This window comes from Xenopus tropicalis, chromosome 6 (assembly GCF_000004195.4).
Source record: "Xenopus tropicalis strain Nigerian chromosome 6, UCB_Xtro_10.0, whole genome shotgun sequence".
Classification (NCBI taxonomy): Eukaryota; Metazoa; Chordata; class Amphibia; order Anura; family Pipidae; genus Xenopus; species Xenopus tropicalis.
The window spans coordinates 149624681-149644191 of record NC_030682.2 but is presented as its reverse complement, the minus strand read 5'-3'; the positions used below and the strand labels follow the sequence as shown (position 1 = coordinate 149644191).

Sequence of the window (19511 nt, the reverse complement as noted above, 5' to 3'; positions counted from 1 at the left end):
CGAGCATCACCTGCACTTAGATACAGTGTTTCTCACATTTAATTAAATAAGTGGGCTTTTGGCAGAGAGCCCAGAAAGGTAAAAAGCCCCCCCTACACTGAGATGCAACTGTAACTAATAAGCTAAACAGGTCTCTGGGGGGAACAGAGACTCATAGCTTAAAGGGCAACTTTAGCTTTTTTAACAAAACTGTAATAACACAAAACAAGACCCCAAAACCCCCAGAAATGTGTTCAAACTTTAAATAACCTGCCAAATTTAGTCAAATGGGAGTGGTATTTAGGGGGTGTGGTTTAAAAAAATGGGCAGGGTCAAAAAAATTCTTTGTGTCTCTCTTTCCATTTTCAAAATATTGGGAGGTGTGTCTTAAATGCCCCCAGGTAGCGCTACCTGCCCCAGAGTACCTTCCCCTTTGGAAATGTGATTCCTCCCACATAGCAGGCATTCGAGCAATACCTCTCCTCACTACCAGGGGACACACACAGAGATTCCACAGAGGACTCTGTAATCACCAGCAGACCAGCAGCCTTCTCTCTTTGCAGTCTGAGCTCACAACAATTGGTCTGCCCCCGGGGCTACACAGCGGGGTATTTATATAAACTATAGTAGGGTTTCTGTAGCAAACACCCCAGCTGTACCAGTGCAGGAATGGCTGCCCCCGGGGCTACACAGCGGGGTATTTATATAAACTATAGTAGGGTTTCTGTAGCAAACACCCCAGCTGTACCAGTGCAGGAATGGCTGCCCCCGGGGCTACACAGCGGGGTATTTATATAAACTATAGTAGGGTTTCTGTAGCAAACACCCCAGCTGTACCGGTGCAGGAACGGCTGCCCCCGGGGCTACACAGCGGGGTATTTATATAAACTATAGTAGGGTTTCTGTAGCAAACACCCCAGCTGTACCGCTGCAGGAACGGCTGCCCCCGGGGCTACACAGCGGGGTATTTATATAAACTATAGTAGGGTTTCTGTAGCAAACACCCCAGCTGTACCAGTGCAGGAACGGCTGCCCCCGGGGCTACACAGCGGGGTATTTATATAAACTATAGTAGGTTTTCTGTAGCAAACACCCCAGCTGTACCAGTGCAGGAACGGTTGCCCCCGGGGCTACACAGCGGGGTATTTATATAAACTATAGTAGGGTTTCTGTAGCAAACACCTCAGCTGTACCGGTGCAGGAATGGCTGCCCCGGGGCTACACAGCGGGGTATTTATATAAACTATAGTAGGGTTTCTGTAGCAAACACACCAGCTGTACCGGTGCAGGAATGGCTGCCCCGGGGCTAAACAGCGGGGTATTTATATAAACTATAGTAGGGTTTCTGTAGCAAACACCTCAGCTGTACCGGTGCAGGAATGGCTGCCCCGGGGCTACACAGCGGGGTATTTATATAAACTATAGTAGGGTTTCTGTAGCAAACACCCCAGCTGTACCAGTGCAGGAATGGCTGCCCCCGGGGCTACACAGCGGGGTATTTATATAAACTATAGTAGGGTTTCTGTAGCAAACACCCCAGTTGTACCAGTGCAGGAATGGCTGCCCCCGGGGGCTACACAGCGGGGTATTTATATAAACTATAGTAGGGTTTCTGTAGCAAACACCCCAGCTGTACCAGTGCAGGAACGGCTGCCCCCGGGGCTACACAGCGGGGTATTTATATAAACTATAGTAGGGTTTCTGTAGCAAACACCCCAGCTGTACCAGTGCAGGAATGGCTGCCCCTGGGGCTACACAGCGGAGTATTTATATAAACTATAGTAGGGTTTCTGTAGCAAACACACCAGCTGTACCGGTGCAGGAATGGCTGCCCCCGGGGCTACACAGCGGGGCATTTATATAAACTATAGTAGGGTTTCTGTAGCAAACACCCCAGCTGTACCGGTGCAGGAACGGCTGCCCCCGGGGCTACACAGCGGGGTATTTATATAAACTATAGTAGGGTTTCTGTAGCAAACACCCCAGCTGTACCGGTGCAGGAATGGCTGCCCCCGGGGCTACACAGCGGGGCATTTATATAAACTATAGTAGGGTTTCTGTAGCAAACACCCCAGCTATACCAGTGCAGGAATGGCTGCCCCCGGGGCTACACAGCGGGGTATTTATATAAACTATCGTAGGGTTTCTGTAGCAAACACCCCAGCTGTACCAGTGCAGGAATGGCTGCCCCCGGGGCTACACAGCGGGGTATTTATATAAACTATAGTAGGGTTTCTATAGCAAACACCCCAGCTGTACCAGTGCAGAAATGGCTGCCCCCGGGGCTACACAGCGGGGTATTTATATAAACTATAGTAGGGTTTCTATAGCAAACACCCCAGCTGTACCGGTGCAGGAATGGCTGCCCCCGGGGCTACACAGCGGGGTATTTATATAAACTATAGTAGGGTTTCTGTAGCAAACACCCCAGCTGTACCAGTGCAGGAATGGCTGCCCCCGGGGCTACACAGCGGGGTATTTATATAAACTATAGTAGGGTTTCTGTAGCAAACACCCCAGCTGTACCAGTGCAGGAAATGCTGCCCCCGGGGCTACACAGCGGGGTATTTATATAAACTATAGTAGGGTTTCTGTAGCAAACACCCCAGCTGTACCGGTGCAGGAACGGCTGCCCCCGGGGCTACACAGCGGGGTATTTATATAAACTATAGTAGGGTTTCTGTAGCAAACACCCCAGCTGTACCGGTGCAGGAATGGCTGCCCCCGGGGCTACACAGCGGGGTATTTATATAAACTATAGTAGGGTTTCTGTAGCAAACACCCCAGCTGTACCGGTGCAGGAACGGCTGCCCCCGGGGCTACACAGCGGGGTATTTATATAAACTATAGTAGGGTTTCTGTAGCAAACACCCCAGCTGTACCAGTGCAGGAATGGCTGCCCCCGGGGCTACACAGCGGGGTATTTATATAAACTATAGTAGGGTTTCTGTAGCAAACACCCCAGTTGTACCAGTGCAGGAATGGCTGCCCCGGGGCTACACCGCAGGGTATTTATATAAACTATAGTAGGGTTTCTGTAGCAAACACCCCAGCTGTACCAGTGCAGGAATGGCTGCCCCTGGGGCTACACAGCCGGGTATTTATATAAACTATAGTAGGGTTTCTGTAGCAAACACCCCAGCTGTACCAGTGCAGGAATGGCTGCCCCTGGGGCTACACAGCGGGGTATTTATATAAACTATAGTAGGGTTTCTGTAGCAAACACCCCAGCTGTACCAGTGCAGGAATGGCTGCCCCCGGGGCTACACAGCCGGGTATTTATATAAACTATAGTAGGGTTTCTGTAGCAAACACCCCAGCTGTACCAGTGCAGGAATGGCTGCCCCTGGGGCTACACAGCGGGGTATTTATATAAACTATAGTAGGGTTTCTGTAGCAAACACCCCAGCTGTACCAGTGCAGGAATGGCTGTCCCCGGGGCTACACAGCGGGGTATTTATATAAACTATAGTAGGGTTTCTGTAGCAAACACCCCAGCTGTACCAGTGCAGGAATGACTGCCCCCGGGGCTACACAGCGGGGTATTTATATAAACTATAGTAGGGTTTCTGTAGCAAACACCCCAGCTGTACCAGTGCAGGAATGGCTGCCCCCGGGGCTACACAGCGGGGTATTTATATAAACTATAGTAGGGTTTCTGTAGCAAATATACTACTGGCACAATAATATAATATAATATGCTGCAGTATATCGATTTGGGATGTTATTTGCCTGTAATGTCTGCAACCCATCACTATGGTACTATTAGGGGCTACCATTGAGGTGTTTGTTCATTGTATATCTATACATAATTATATATTATAGTACAGTGAATAAGTAGTAATGCATTACTATAGTTCAATGACTTTTTGTTCAGGGTTCATATTATATAATCCTGCCATAGGAATATCTGGGGTTATCCAGTACTTTCTGTGTTTCTGGATTAGCTTTATAGTATATTGAATATATAATCTGTCTCTGCAGCAGGCTTAGCCAAGGTTTCACCTCCCAAACTGTAAGTATAGAATGTTATTATATGGGTCTTCTATGGCCTACTCCTATCGTAGCGCAAATTTAATCCTAATGTCAAAAAAGGGTGAGTATGTGAATGAGAATGTCCTCATACTCTTAAGTGTCTGTCTGTCTGTCAGGACTTTTGAACTGGGTTTTGCACTCTGTGCAGAATTTCCTGTTGTGCCACTGGGGGTCCTTGTTCCTGAATTATTGATCTAGTGACCCCCCTTCTGGTTCCAAGCTCCTGATTCCATGTCCTGGTCCAGTTCTCCTGTGCCCTTACTAGTTCTATTCTTGGATTCCCAGGTTCCCTTGGCCAGTCCTCGACTCTGTTTGCTGCCAGCCCTGACTTTTGGCCTGATTCTGGATTGTGTCTCTTCCTACTGATTTCAGCTATTCAGGTCTGTATATCAGTAGTGAGTAACGTTACTTGTATCACTTCACTTTGTTTATTAAAGTTCCCTTTCATTGTTTATCATGGCCTCTTACATCAGTTCCATGGTATATGGTTACACTCCGGGTTACCCAGTCTTTAGGCTCCCAGCTTCCTGCTACTCTGCAGCGTCTCCTCAATGAGATTGTGCCACTGTCCCCATATTGTGCAACTATATTGCTGTATCAGCTTTCTGTGTGTAACCCCTTCTTGGCTATAACCAAGCCAACAGCATGGCTAGTGTAGGTCTAGAGCATGGGGTATATGCGACTTCAGGATGGGCCTTCTCTAAGTGGAAGAGACCAAATGGGACTATGGTGTAGTGCAACTACAACCCATTACATACCCCCCAACTGTCCCGCTTTGAGCGGGACAGTCCCGCTTTCTATAGCGCATCCCGCTGTCCCGGAAATGCGGGACATTCATAGAACGATCTGCGACAGCAGGATGAGAGCTTAAGCTGAGCGCTCCGACTCCTTGCGCTGCTTCTCTTCTTATGTGGCTCCTTCTCCGGCGGTCCCAGGCCCTTTTATAAGGTTGCGCCCGTGCGTAATGACGTCACACGTATGCACGGGCGCAACCTTATAAAAGGACCTGGGACCGCCGGAGAAGGAGCCACATAAGGAGAGAAGCAGCGCAAGGAGTCGGAGCTCGTATGGGGGCCTTTGTGTATGGGTGCCTTTGTGTATGGGGGGGCTCTGTGTATAAAGGGTACAGTGTATGGGGGGGCTCTGTGTATAAAGGGTACTGTGTATGGGGGGGCTCTGTGTTTGGGGGCACTGTGTATGGGGGGGCTCTGTGTATGAAGGGCACTGTGTATGGGGGGCTCTGTGTATGAAGGGTACTGGGTATGGGGGGCACTGTGTATAAAGAGTACTGTGTATGGGGGGCTCTGTGTATAAAGGGTACTGTGTATGGGGGGCACACTGTATGGGGGCACTGTGTATAAAGGGTACTGTGTATGGGGGCACACAGTATGGGGGGTACTGTGTATAAAGGGTACTGTGTATGGGGGGCTCTGTGTATGAGTCTCCCCTGTGTGGGGGGGCAAAACTGGTAGATAGTTAGAACTTACTTATAACTGACTGCCTTCTCTCTATATTTGTATTTTAATGTAGGAGTTGCTATATTGTTTTCCTTAGGTAGTACAGTATGAGGGTATAGCACATTTGCGTCTGATCCCACCATTTGAACTATATAAAAGGAGTATTTTTAGAAAAAAAATGGGGTGTGTTAATTGGGGCGTGGCCACAAAAGTGGGCGTGGCCAAAAAATTGCCCTCTTTTCGGTTTTTAAATGTTGGGAGGTATGCCATTATAGCTGTGTGCAGTGTAGAAAAACAAGTGGCTGCCAGAAGGTTATTTGTGGTAAACCAGAGCGTACCTTGTTTATTGTCCAAGACAATGATTCACAGGGTTACAGCAATACTCACGCAGAGGAGATATCAGTCAATTGCACAGCAGGTAGAAAAATATGGTGTCCAACAACGAGCACATCCTCCCTAAGGAGAGTAGCCTTGCCAAGTATCTGTATCCTCAGGGTGTTCCTTAGCAGCCAAGGATCCCTCACAGCCGACTATGGATCAGGGATAGGAACTGACCTGATACCTGCCTCGTAACTGTGGTCCTGCTCTAAGGCAACAATGCCTGTAGGGAAGATACTTCCAGCTAATCTCTCCTGGTTGGAGCTGAAACTGCTCTTTCTTTTTTTTAAGTATTTATTTATTTGGTTTAACACATAATAACAAACAGTTGTTGTGCAGATGATAGAGTCATCAGTATACAGGATATGCTGGTGCGGTATAAATATCAAAAGAAGGCATATTACAGAAATCAGTACATTGAAGCAACATTTGTGCCTGGATTTACTTGTTAGTTTTGTTTGAGAGCCAGTATCCTTTGGAGTTGAGCCTCAGACCCTTATTACTTGTCATTATCGGGTGTCCTTAGGACAAAGGATATATATCTACCCATGAGTCCAAATCTTTTCAAACTTATCTGGGGCACCCCTAGCTTCGTAGGTAAGTTTGATCATTGGTAACATTTTGTTGACTAGGTTCAGCCATTGAGAGACAGTGGGGGTGACCGGTTTTAACCATTGCAGGATTATATTTTTTTTCGCATAGAATAGCAGTGTCCTGTATAATATGCACGGTATTATTGCTGGTATTATTTCGTCCATAACTCCAAAGAGGCAGAATTCTATTGCAATGATGTGGGGTATGGCTAGGTTGTCATTTAGACATTTCATAATCCCTTTCCAGTATTTTTGGATTTGGGGACAGGACTACATGATATGGTAGAAATCGGCTTCGTTAGCCTGGCGAAACTGCTCTTTCTAACTAATCTCACTTTGTCACTTTCCTAGAAAGTGCTCTTGTAAATTATCCTGACACTTGCTACTCCTCATTCACGGGGTCCCTGTCCCCGACTTCACAAGAGTAGATGCAGCCTCTAGGGTACTCACTTTACTGGGCCCTGTTGATCCCAGGCTCAGTGGAACTCCCCCCTGGGTCAGCAGATGCAGCCAAAGAGGAAGCCCCACCCCCCTGCTAAGCACTATATCAGAGAGCCAAGGGAGTGGTCTCCCTGTTAACCAATAAGGCACATATGCAAAACTCTAACCTGATACCTGGGTCTTTGCCCAGTAACTGCACAGGCTAAGGAAGCTGCAGGGTTTAAAGCCATAGGGACATGTTAACCCTATGGGTCCCTACATGTGTTCTTTATTTTCAGGAACAAATGATTCTACTATTGCCTTCTGCTACTACGCTGTGGTCCCTCCGAGGGAATATTGTTAGCGATTGTCTCCCATCACTATATTACTTACTGCTGCTGTTGTTACCCACAGTATTAAAATTGTCTGGCAAAGACCACCCCCCTGTGGCTGCACCAAGCATTCAGGGTCAGATATAGAGGTCTCAGGGGAAACTCTATCACCACTATAAAAGCAATTGGAGTCAGAATAATTCCTTATGTCTTTCCCTCCTACTCCCCCCATTATTCCTTATGTCTCTCTCCTGCTCCCCCACTACTCCTTATGTCTTTCTCTCCTGCTCCCCCCACTATTCCTTATGTCTTTCTCTCCTGCTCCCCCCACTACTCCATATGTCTTTCTCTCCTGCTCCCCCCACTATTCCTTATGTCTTACCCTCCTGCTCCCCCCACTATTCCTTATGTCTTGCTGTCCTGCTCCCCCACTACTCCTTTTGTCTTGCTGTCCTGCTCCCCCCTCTATTCCTTTTGTCTTTCCCTCCTGCTTCCCCCATTATTCCTTTTGTCTTTCTCTCCTGCTCCCCCCATTATTCCTTATGTCTTTCCCTCCTGCTCCCCCCATTATTCCTTATGTCTTTCCCTCCTGCTCCCCCCATTATTCCTTATGTATTTCTCTCCTGCTCCCCCCATTATTCCTTATGTCTTTCTCTCCTGCTCCCCCCATTATTCCTTATGTCTTTCTCTCCTGCTCCCCCCACTATTCCTTATGTCTTTCTCTCCTGCTCCCCCCACTATTCCTTATGTCTTTCTCTCCTGCTCCCCCACTATTCCTTATGTCTTTCCCTCCTGCTCCCCCCACTATTCCTTATGTCTTGCTGTCCTGCTCCCCCACTACTCCTTTTGTCTTGCTGTCCTGCTCCCCCCACTACTCCTTTTGTCTTGCTGTCCTGCTCCCCCCTCTATTACTTTTGTCTTTCTCTCCTGCTCCATTATTCCTTATGTCTTTCCCTCCTGCTTCCTCCATTATTCCTTATGTCTTTCCCTCCTGCTTCCCCCATTATTCCTTTTGTCTTTCTCTCCTGCTCCCCCCATTATTCCTTATGTCTTTCTCTCCTGCTCCCCCCACTATTCCTTATGTCTTTCTCTCCTGCTCCCTCCATTATTGAAACATAATTGGTTTGGCCACTAGATGGCAGTGAATTCTAAGGAAAAGGAAGGAAGCAGGAACAGGAAGGGAGTTGGCCATTTTGGCAGTGTGAGAGTTGAGGCAGAAGTCTGTGTAGGCTGAAGTGATTGTTGCAGCTACAAGAACAAAAACGGTCACCTTGTTAAGCAATTGGATCTTCCATTTCTTCATTCTGAACGTTACATATTTATAGTGTTTTGCCACCTGTGCTCCCCCCTCCTGTTCATTCTCCCCAATGTCATATATTTTCTTTTACTTTACCTTCCCCTTTATTCTCGTTCATTCTTGTACACCCAATGCTAAACTCCCACATATTGTGCTGCCCTCAGACTGTAGATCAGGAAACAAAACTGTCACGGTTTTTACTCCATATTGTTTATTAATATCAGCGGGATACACAGGGCAATAATGCTCATATCTGCCCGCAGCTTGGGGGGGTCACAGGGCGGAGCCTCTCAGCAGGACTAAAAGGAACCCGAGGGACAGCCCCAGCGCAGGGTAACTGTATTTTACCCCAGTGGCGCCGTTGCACAGGTCAGTTTTGCAGCAGGAAATGGTACCAGTGACCCCACCAGTACTGGCGCTTCCTGGGGTGCAGCTGGGGGTGCAGGATTTACCAATGGCTGTTTTACCCGCTGTACAATGAAAGAGATATCAGGGTTAGTTTCTGCCTCATCAGCAAATCCCCCCCCGACTCCTTCTTGCCTTACCATACACACACTCCCACACTCACTGGCACTGTACCAGCTTCTTGCCTTACCCTACACGCACTCCCACACTCACTGGCACTGTACCAGCTTCTTGCCTTACCCTACACGCACTCCCGCACTCACTGGCACTGTACCAGCTTCTTGCCTTACCCTACACACACTCCCGCACTCACTGGCACTGTACCAGCTTCTTGCCTTACCATACACACACTCCCGCACTCACTGGCACTGTACCAGCTTCTTGCCTTACCATACACACACTCCCGCACTCACTGGCACTGTACCAGCTTCTTGCCTTACCCTACACGCACTCCCACACTCACTGGCACTGTACCAGCTTCTTGCCTTACCATACACGCACTTCTGCACTCACTGGCACTGTACCAGCTTCTTGCCTTACCCTACACACACTCCCACACTCACTGGCACTGTACCAGCTTCTTGCCTTACCCTACACGCACTCCCACACTCACTGGCACTGTACCAGCTTCTTGCCTTACCCTACACGCACTCCCGCACTCACTGGCAATGTACCAGCTTCTTGCCTTACCATACACGCACTCCCGCACTCACTGGCACTGTACCAGCTTCTTGCCTTACCCTACACGCACTTCTGCACTCACTGGCACTGTACCAGCTTCTTGCCTTACCCTACACTCACTTCTGCACTCACTGGCACTGTACCAGCTTCTTGCCTTACCCTACACTCACTTCTGCACTCACTGGCACTATACCAGCTTCTTGCCTTACCCTACACTCACTTCTGCACTCACTGGCACTGTACCAGCTTCTTGCCTTACCCTACACGCACTCCCGCACTCACTGGCACTGTACCAGCTTCTTGCCTTACCCTACACGCACTCCCGCACTCACTGGCACTGTACCAGCTTCTTGCCTTACCCTACACTCACTTCTGCACTCACTGGCACTATACCAGCTTCTTGCCTTACCCTACACTCACTTCTGCACTCACTGGCACTGTACCAGCTTCTTGCCTTACCCTACACTCACTTCTGCACTCACTGGCACTATACCAGCTTCTTGCCTTACCCTACACGCACTCCCGCACTCACTGGCACTGTACCAGCTTCTTGCCTTACCCTACACTCACTTCTGCACTCACTGGCACTGTACCAGCTTCTTGCCTTACCCTACACACACTCCCACACTCACTGGCACTGTACCAGCTTCTTGCCTTACCCTACACACACTCCCGCACTCACTGGCACTGTACCAGCTTCTTGCCTTACCCTACACGCACTTCAGTACTCACTGGCACTGTACCAGCTTCTTGCCTTACCCTACACACACTCCCACACTCACTGGCACTGTACCAGCTTCTTGCCTTACCCTACACTCACTTCTGCACTCACTGGCACTGTACCAGCTTCTTGCCTTACCCTACACTCACTTCTGCACTCACTGGCACTGTACCAGCTTCTTGCCTTACCATACACTCACTTCTGCACTCACTGGCACTGAAGAGAAACTCTATAAGGATTTCTGTTTTAATAGCAACCATCAGATCTCTGTAAATGATAGGGGTGGGGCTTTATAACAGCCTTTTAGTTTTAATTTTCAGATTAGATTTTTCAGTAGATTTAATATATCCCTTATCCCTGGAAAAGCCCAGGTCCCACTACTTCTAAATTATAGATCCCTTATTTGTATTAAATGTGTTTTAAAAGGAGATGATTCAAATTTACAAAATTAAAAAAATACATTCAAAAATGTATCCGATAAAGAGCTCTAAATCACACTGTCTCCATCTCTTCACCTCACTGCACCTCTTGCCCTGCTGTCTCCATCTTGCCCTGCTGTCTCCATCTTGCCCTGCTGTCTCCATCTTGCCCTGCTGTCTCCATCTTGCCCTGCTGTCTCCATCTTGCTCTGCTGTCTCCATCTTGCCCTGCTGTCTCCATCTTGCCCTGCTGTTTCCATCTTGCCCTACTGTCTCCATCTTGCCCTGCTGTCTCCCTCCCACGCCTCTCTTGCCCTGCTGTTGCAGCCCCATTAGTACTGGGTGACTGGGTTACATAGTTACATAGGGTTGAAAAAAGACCATCAGAGTCCATCAAGTTCAACCCTCCCAAGTAAACACAGCACACACAACCTACACCTACCAATCTATACACTCACATACATAAACTATACATACAAACACTAATACTAACTGTAGATATTAGTATCACAATAGCCTTGGATATTCTGCTTGTTCAAGAACTCATCCAGGCCCCTCTTATAGGCATTAACAGAATCTGCCATTACCCCATCCCCCGGCAGGGCATTCCCCAACCCCCCTCACTGCCCTCACCGTGAGGAACCCCCTACCCAACATCCCCCAGCAGGGCATTCCCCAACCCCCTCACTGCCCTCACCGTGAGGAACCCCCTACCCAACATCATCCAGCAGGGCATTCCCCAACCCCCTCACTGCCCTCACCGTGAGGAACCCCCTACCCAACATCCCCCGGCAGGGCATTCCCTAACCCCCTCACTGCCCTCACCGTGAGGAACCCCCTACCCAACATCCCCCGGCAGGGCATTCCCCAACCCCCTCACTGCCCTCACCGTGAGGAACCCCCTACCCAACATCATCCGGCAGGGCATTCCCCAACCCCCTCACTGCCCTCACTGTGAGGAACCCCCTACCCAACATCCCCCGGCAGGGCATTCCCCAACCCCCTCACTGCCCTCACCGTGAGGAACCCCCTACCCAACATCCCCCAGCAGGGCATTCCCCAACCCCCTCACTGCCTTCACCGTGAGGAACCCCCTACCCAACATCCCCCGGCAGGGCATTCCCCAACCCCCTCACTGCCCTCACCGTGAGGAACCCCCTATGCTGCTTCAAATGGAAGCTCCGTTCCTCTAATCTAAAGGGGGGCCTCTGGTGCGTTGATCATTTTTATGGAAAAAAAGAACCCCCCCCCCATCTGCCTATAATCCCCTCTAATGTACTTGTACAGAGTAATCATGTCCCCTCGCAAGCGCCTCTTTTCCAGAGAAAACAACCCCAACCCTGACAGTCTCACCTCATAGTTTAACCCTTCCATCCCCTTTACCAGTTTAGTTGCAGTCTCTGCACTCTCTCCAGCTCATTAATATCCTTCTTAAGGACTGGAGCCCAAAACTGCCCCCCATACTCACTGTCACTGCCCCCCCATACTCACTGTTACTGCCCCCCATACTCACTGTTACTGCCCCCCATACTCACTCTTACTGCCCCCCATACTCACTGTTACTGCCCCCCCATACTCACTGTAACTGCCCCCCATACTCATTGTCACTGCCCGCATACTCATTGTTACTGCCCCCCATACTCACTCTTACTGCCCCCCATACTCACTCTTACTGCCCCCCATACTCACTGTTACTGCCCCCCCATACTCACTGTTACTGCCCCCCCATACTCACTGTTACTGCCCCCCCATACTCACTCTTACTGCCCCCCATACTCACTCTTACTGCTCCCCCATACTCACTGTAACTGCCCCCCATACTCATTGTCACTGCCTCCATACTCATTGTTACTGCCCCCCATACTCACTCTTACTGCCCCCTATACTCACTGTCACTGCCCCCATACTCACTGTCACTGCCCCTATACTCACTGTTACTGCCCCCCCCATACTCACTGTTACTGCCCCCCCATACTCACTGTAACTGCCCCCCATACTCATTGTTACTGCCCCCCATACTCACTGTTACTGCCCCCCATACTCAAGGTGAGGCCTTACCAGGGACCTATAAAGGGGCAAAATGATGTTCTCATCCCTTGAGTCAATGCCCTTTTTTATACAAGACAGCACTTTATTTGCTTTAGTAGCCACAGAATGACACTGCCTGGAATTAGACAACTTGTTATCAACAAAAACCCCCAGATCCTTCTCCATTAAGGATCCCCCCAACACACTCCCATTCAGTAGATAGTTTGCGTTTATATTATTTCTACCAAAATGCATAACTTTGCACTTATCAACATTGAACCCCATTTCCCAGTTTGCTGCCCAGTTTCCCAGTCAAATCGCTCTGCAAAGCGGCACATCCTGCATGGAACTTATAGTTTTGCACAATTTTGTGTCATCAGAAAAAATAGACACAGTACTGTCTATGCCCCCCTCCAGGTCATTAATAAACAAGTTAAAAAGCAAAGGCCCAAGGACTGACCCCTGCGGTACCCACTAACCACACTGGCCCAATTAGAAAATGTTCCATTTCCCCCCACTCTTTGTACTCTATCCTTCAGCCAGTTCTCTATCCAATTACAAATATTATGTTCTAGGCCAATATTCCTTAATTTGATCATTAACCTTCTGTGAGGTACTGTATCAAACGCTTTAGCAAAGTCCAAGTAGATCCCATCCACTGCCATTCCAGCATCAAGGTTCCTACTCACCTCCTCATAAAAGGCGACTAAATTAGTCTGGCAAGATCTGTTACCCATAAAACCATGTGGCAAAAACTAATAGTATTGTGAACTGCAATATATTCAAGTACCCTATCCCTTATTACCCCTTCCAGAAGCTTTCCTACTACTGATGTCAGACTAACAGGCTGCAAGACATTTGCTGCAAACCAAATTGGCACATAAGAAGGCTGATAAGCAAATAATTAGATTAATTACAATAAATATGGGCTGATGGGATATTAGAATTGGCCTCCCTGCAGGTTTCCCAGCAATGGGTTTGGCTCAGGGTTATAAGGAAACTGATTATATGTCCCAGTAGGAAAGTCGCCTGGGTGCGATGTCTCGGGAAATGATGAGAGGATTATGTAATAAAAGGCCTAGCTGCCCATAGCAACCAATCAGCTGGTAGCATTTACTGGTCCCCTGTTCCAACCGCATGGAAGATAGTGTCAGGTGTAGTAACGGCAGGGCTGGAATGTCAAATAGCTCCGTGCGGCAGTTACAAGTGGAAATGACAGAATTTCACCAAGTTCAAACCCTCCAAGTAAACTCGACACCAACAAACCCTTACTGACCTATCCACTCACATACAGACCCACACTGACCTATCCACTCACATACAGACCCACACTGACCTATCCACTCACATACAGACCCACACTGACCTATCCACTCACATACAGACCCACACTGACCTATCCACTCACATACAGACCCACACTGACCTATCCACTCACATACAGACCCACACTGACCTATCCACTCACATACAGACCCACACTGACCTATCCACTCACATACAGACCCACACTGACCTATCCACTCACATACAGACCCACACTGACCTATCTATCCACTCACATACAGACCCATACTGACCTATCTATCCACTCACATACAGACCCATACTGACCTATCCACTCACATACAGACCCATACTGACCTATCCACTCACATACAGACCCATACTGACCTATCCACTCACATACAGACCCATACTGACCTATCCACTCACATACAGACCCACACTGACCTATCTATCCACTCACATACAGACCCATACTGACCTATCCACTCACATACAGACCCATACTGACCAATCTATCCACTCACATACAGACCCACACTGACCTATCCACTCACATACAGACCCACACTGACCTATCCACTCACATACAGACCCACACTGACCTATCCACTCACATACAGACCCACACTGACCTATCCACTCACATACAGACCCACACTGACCTATCCACTCACATACAGACCCATACTGACCTATCTATCCACTCACATACAGACCCACACTGACCTATCCACTCACATACAGACCCACACTGACCTATCTATCCACTCACATACAGACCCACACTGACCTATCCACTCACATACAGACCCACACTGACCTATCTATCCACTCACATACAGACCCACACTGACCTATCATGGGAAGAGGGTCTTTACTCCCAAACCATTTACTTGGATCTCACCCAGTGGCTTACAGTCAAGTTACTGGGCCCCAACAGCAAAATGCTTTAAAGGCTTTCAACATTTGGAAACATTTGCTGGCATGGGCGTCCACAGAAGGGGGCAAGAGGGGGCACTTGCCCCCCCCTGGAAAAGTAGCAAAAAAAACAAAAACCTTACTCCGTTTCTGCACTTTCCCTTCAAGCCCGTTTTTGCTGTGCTCCGATTGGATCTTTCTTCTTGTGGATTCACCAATCAGAGCACAGCTTCCTTGACAGACAGTAAAATTGACCAATCAGAGCACAGATGCACACAGGGATCGGGAGATTTTGCAAACTGGAAACAGAAATAAAGACTGAAAAGATGAATCTGCAGCTGTAACTTTACCTGAGAACCAACTCTCAACTTTTGCTGCAGTTTTCATCCCACAGGTACTATACCCAGGTACTATACCCAGGCACTATACCCAGGCACTATACCCAGGTACTATACCCAGGTACTATACCCAGGTACTATACCCAGGCACTATACCCAGGCACTATACCCAGGTACTATACCCAGGCACTATACCCAGGTACTATACACAGGTACTATACCCAGGTACTATACACAGGTACTATACCCAGGTACTATACCCAGGCACTATACCCAGGCACTATACCCAGGTAATATACCCAGGTACTATACACAGGTACTATACCCAGGTACTATACCCAGGTACTATACCCAGGCACTATACACAGGCACTATACCCAGGCACTATACCCAGGTACTATACCCAGGCACTATACACAGGCACTATACACAGGTACTATACCCAGGCACTATACACAGGCACTATACCCAGGTACTATACCCAGGTACTATACCCAGGCACTATACCCAGGTACTATACACAGGCACTATACACAGGTACTATACACAGGTACTATACAGTTCTAAAGAATCACTAGCTGACATTAAATTGTTCAATTTATAATCTATCCCCTACCCTAACAGATGGAGGGTAAGTTAACTCTTTCCCTCTGAAAAAGCTCATTGTGAGTTTATAAATGTGTTGTTGTTTTTTGCACTTACTATTTTTTTTTTTGTCATTGTTTTGTTCATTTATAGTAAGTTACAGTGGGGCCAATGTTGTGTATCAGTGCCAGTGTTATAGTGCCAGGGCCTGAATATCTGCCATCAGTACCCACTGCTCCTCATGGCATATAATGTGCTGGTTTTGTAAATACGGACTGCGTCTCACTGTATATAATGGGGAGTCAGTACCCACTGCCTTTCTTGCTATAAAACTAACATAAACACATCTAAAGGGGTGGTTCACTTTTAAGTTAACCTTTAGTATGTTATAAAATGGCCTATTCCTAGCAACTTTGCAATTGGTCTTCCTAATTAATTTTTTTGAATAATTTGCCTTTCTCTTCTGCCTCTATACAGATTTCAAATGGGGGCCAAAAAATATTGTATTATTATTATAATTTTGTATTACTTATTTTTCCAAGTAGGCCCCTTAACTATTCATATTCCCATCTCTTGTTTAAATCACTACCTGGTTGCTAGGGTAAATAAGACCCTAGCAACCAGATAGCTGCTGAAATACCAAATGGAGAGCTGCTGAACAAAAAGCTAAATAACTGAAAAACCATTAAAAATAAAAGTGAATTCGAATGCGAACTACCCCTTTAAGCTAACTGATCCCAAACACAAATGTTTGCAGATCCCCTAACAGAAGTGCGCGTATGAATACTTTTACTACTAATACTAAACATTTTAGGGTAAAAAAAAAAGCACCCCCACCCGCACTTTTGTACAGTATCCCTGGGAGTCAGTGGGAATGGCAAGAGGTAGTTGGGAGGTTAACTTTTTACGTCAGCAGTGAATCCACTAAGTGTCACATTAGCTGTAGGTCAGTCTGTGTATGGGCCATATTTAGCCTCCCCTAGTATCATCCTGCAAAAAAAAAAAAATATATATATATATTTATCTGTTGCAGGATGATGCTAGCTTACTTGCCCCCCCTTGGAAAATTTTCTGCGGACGCCCATGTTTGCTGGTATATAGTTAGCTGTGCATTTCTTTACACTTCTGCAAAAGCAGTTGCAGTGTTTGTTCCCCCTTTCAAATACTCCTGCCCAACTTTCATATTTGCCCCCAAAGTCACTTACAAACAGAAGCAACAACAGTCATACAGTAGGCGTCGTTTGGACCGCAGTCAGTTTGGGTCTGGCAGTCGGCGTTGCTGGTGGCACCCACACATCTGTAGCACTTCAGGGGCACAGCTGCAAATATAGCAGAATATTCCCACATTAATATTTAGTCCCCATAAATTGTGTATAAGGTAAAGTCTGCATGTAAGTGCCTCCCAAAAGAAAAGATGTCCCATACTTTCATTATTTTTTTATTGAAACTGCTAACACTTTCCTTTAAAGGCACAAGGCTGCAGGCTGAGTTATACAGGGAACTCTGAGTATCACTCATGTATTATAAGGGATAATGTACCCCCTACTGTAAATGATAAGGATATTAGCAGTCACTGAGGGGTTCTGTGCCCATATAAAGGCACAAGGCTGCAGGCTGAGTTATACAGGGAACTCTGAGTATCACTCATGTATTATAAGGGATAATGTACCCCCTACTGTAAATGATAAGGATATTAGCAGTCACTGAGGGGTTCTGTGCCCATATAAAGGCACAAGGCTGCAGGCTGAGTTATACAGGGAACTCTGAGTATCACTCATGTATTATAAGGGATACTGTACCCCCTACTGTAAATGATAAGGATATTAGCAGTCACTGAGGGGTTCTGTGCCCATATAAAGGCACAAGGCTGCAGGCTGAGTTATACAGGGAACTCTGAGTATTACTCGTGTATTATAAGGGATAATGTACCCCCTACTGTAACTGATAAGGATATTAGCAGTCACTGAGGGGTTCTGTGCCCATATAAAGGCACAAGGCTGCAGGCTGAGTTATACAGGGAACTCTGAGTATCACTCATGTGTTATAAGGGATAATGTACCCCCTACTGTAAATGATAAGGAAATTAGCAGTCACTGAGGGGTTCTGTGCCCCCCATATAAAGGCACAAGGCTGCAGGCTGAGTTATACAGGGAACTCTGAGTATCACTCATGTGTTATAAGGGATAATGTACCCCCTACTGTAACTGATAAGGATATTAGCAGTCACTGAGGGGTTCTGTGCCCATATAAAGGCACAAGGCTGCAGGCTGAGTTATACAGGGAACTCTGAGTGTCACTCATGTATTATAAGGGATAATGTACCCCCTACTGTAAATGATAAGGAAATTAGCAGTCACTGAGGGGTTCTAGAGCCTTTAGGATTGAGCAAATAGGGGTTCAGAGTTATGAATAAGGGGCAGTTTAAGAGGCTAAAGGGGACAGGTCGGGGGGGGTCAGACCTACCTGTGCCAATGCAGAGAGCAGCCAGTAGCAGAGAGATGTACAGTGCAGCCATGGTCAGTGAGGGTGTCGCTGTGCTATGGGTTCCCCCTTATATCTGTATGGGGACACCCTGCCCTCTATGCACCCACCCCTTTTCCACCCATCTCAACTATTTGGCACGGTTTCACCAGAATCATGTATCACATAAAATATAAGGCACCCTGTTTCCTTGTCGGGGCTGCCCCCTGAGGTTGTTTTACTGTCTATTTCCAAAAATACTGGATTATTCCCACCATCAAAGTTAATAAATGACTTTTCTTGCCCTTGGGTGAATTTATAAGAAGAATAAACAATAACAGTGTCATAATGAGTTGCCAGTGCCAGGGGATATTGTGCTTAGTAACTGAGGCCCAGCAGGGCAATTCTACAGTAATTCAGCAGTTGGTTATATATTCTGGCTGAGGAAACGCCATTCTCTTCCTTCTGCCCTCACTTTATGATGCACTGATGGGTATGGCATTTACATAGCAGGGCACACACAGGGCAAACTTCAGAACAACAATGAAACTTTCAAGTATTTGATTTTGGGGCAAGATATGCACTTATAATTCTACACATACCCTAAGGGGCAGATTTACTAAAAATCAGTTTTTAGAGTATTTTGATGGAAAAAATATATACAATGATGAATTTATTAATATTCATGATAATTTGTAAGTTGATTGTACGAAGATTTCAAGTATGTATTTATTTCTCGAAATATTTTAGAAATTTGGCAAAAGTTTGCCGAACATTTCAAGAATATTGCTGGACATTCCTAGAAGTGCTTCAGTGGCCATTGTTGAAATATAATTTTCCTCACTTGCATCTTGGAAAACAATAATGTGTTGAAACAATGATGTGATTTACTTCCCTTTGAAAGTGGGTGAAATAGAAAACAATGATGGGATTAACTTCCCCTTGAAAAGTTGTGAAATAGAAAACAATGATGGGATTAATTTCCCCTTGTGTGAAGGACAGGATGGCACTGTTTTTTTTTTATAGGACTCAATGGTTCCTTTAGATCCTTTAGGGAAGGGGAGGGTCTAAACTGAAAAAGTATGAATGAAAAAAATCACAGAAAAGTCGCAAAAACTTTATTGTTGCAGAATTACCACAACTTTTTCTTATTGTCGCTAGTGATAAGTGAAATT

At 46.9% G+C, this 19511-nt stretch overlaps 1 protein-coding gene across 1 annotated transcript; it reads right to left on the bottom strand.

The window, feature by feature from the left end:
- Window positions 1-8683: 8683 nt before the first annotated feature.
- LOC116411675 (lymphocyte antigen 6E-like) lies at window positions 8684-18457 on the bottom strand. Its single transcript, XM_031904447.1, has 3 exons — window positions 18340-18457; window positions 17082-17195; window positions 8684-8961 (listed from the first exon to the last, which is right to left on the bottom strand). The coding sequence occupies exons 1-3, from the start codon at window positions 18389-18391 to the stop codon at window positions 8765-8767; spliced, it is 363 nt and encodes a 120-aa protein (XP_031760307.1). The 5' UTR covers window positions 18392-18457; the 3' UTR covers window positions 8684-8764.
- Between the last annotated feature and the right edge of the window lie 1054 nt (window positions 18458-19511).

Excerpts from the sequence above, each read along its gene's own strand:
- LOC116411675 (XM_031904447.1), bottom strand. The coding sequence starts at position 18,391 with ATGGCTGCACTGTACATCTCTCTGCTACTGGCTGCTCTCTGCATTGGC. Across the intron at positions 17,196-18,339 it reads TGCTCTCTGCATTGGCACAG|CTGTGCCCCTGAAGTGCTAC; the intron begins GTAGGTCTGACC and ends CTATATTTGCAG. Across the intron at positions 8,962-17,081 it reads GACTGTTGTTGCTTCTGTTT|CGGGTAAAACAGCCATTGGT; the intron begins GTAAGTGACTTT and ends TTCATTGTACAG.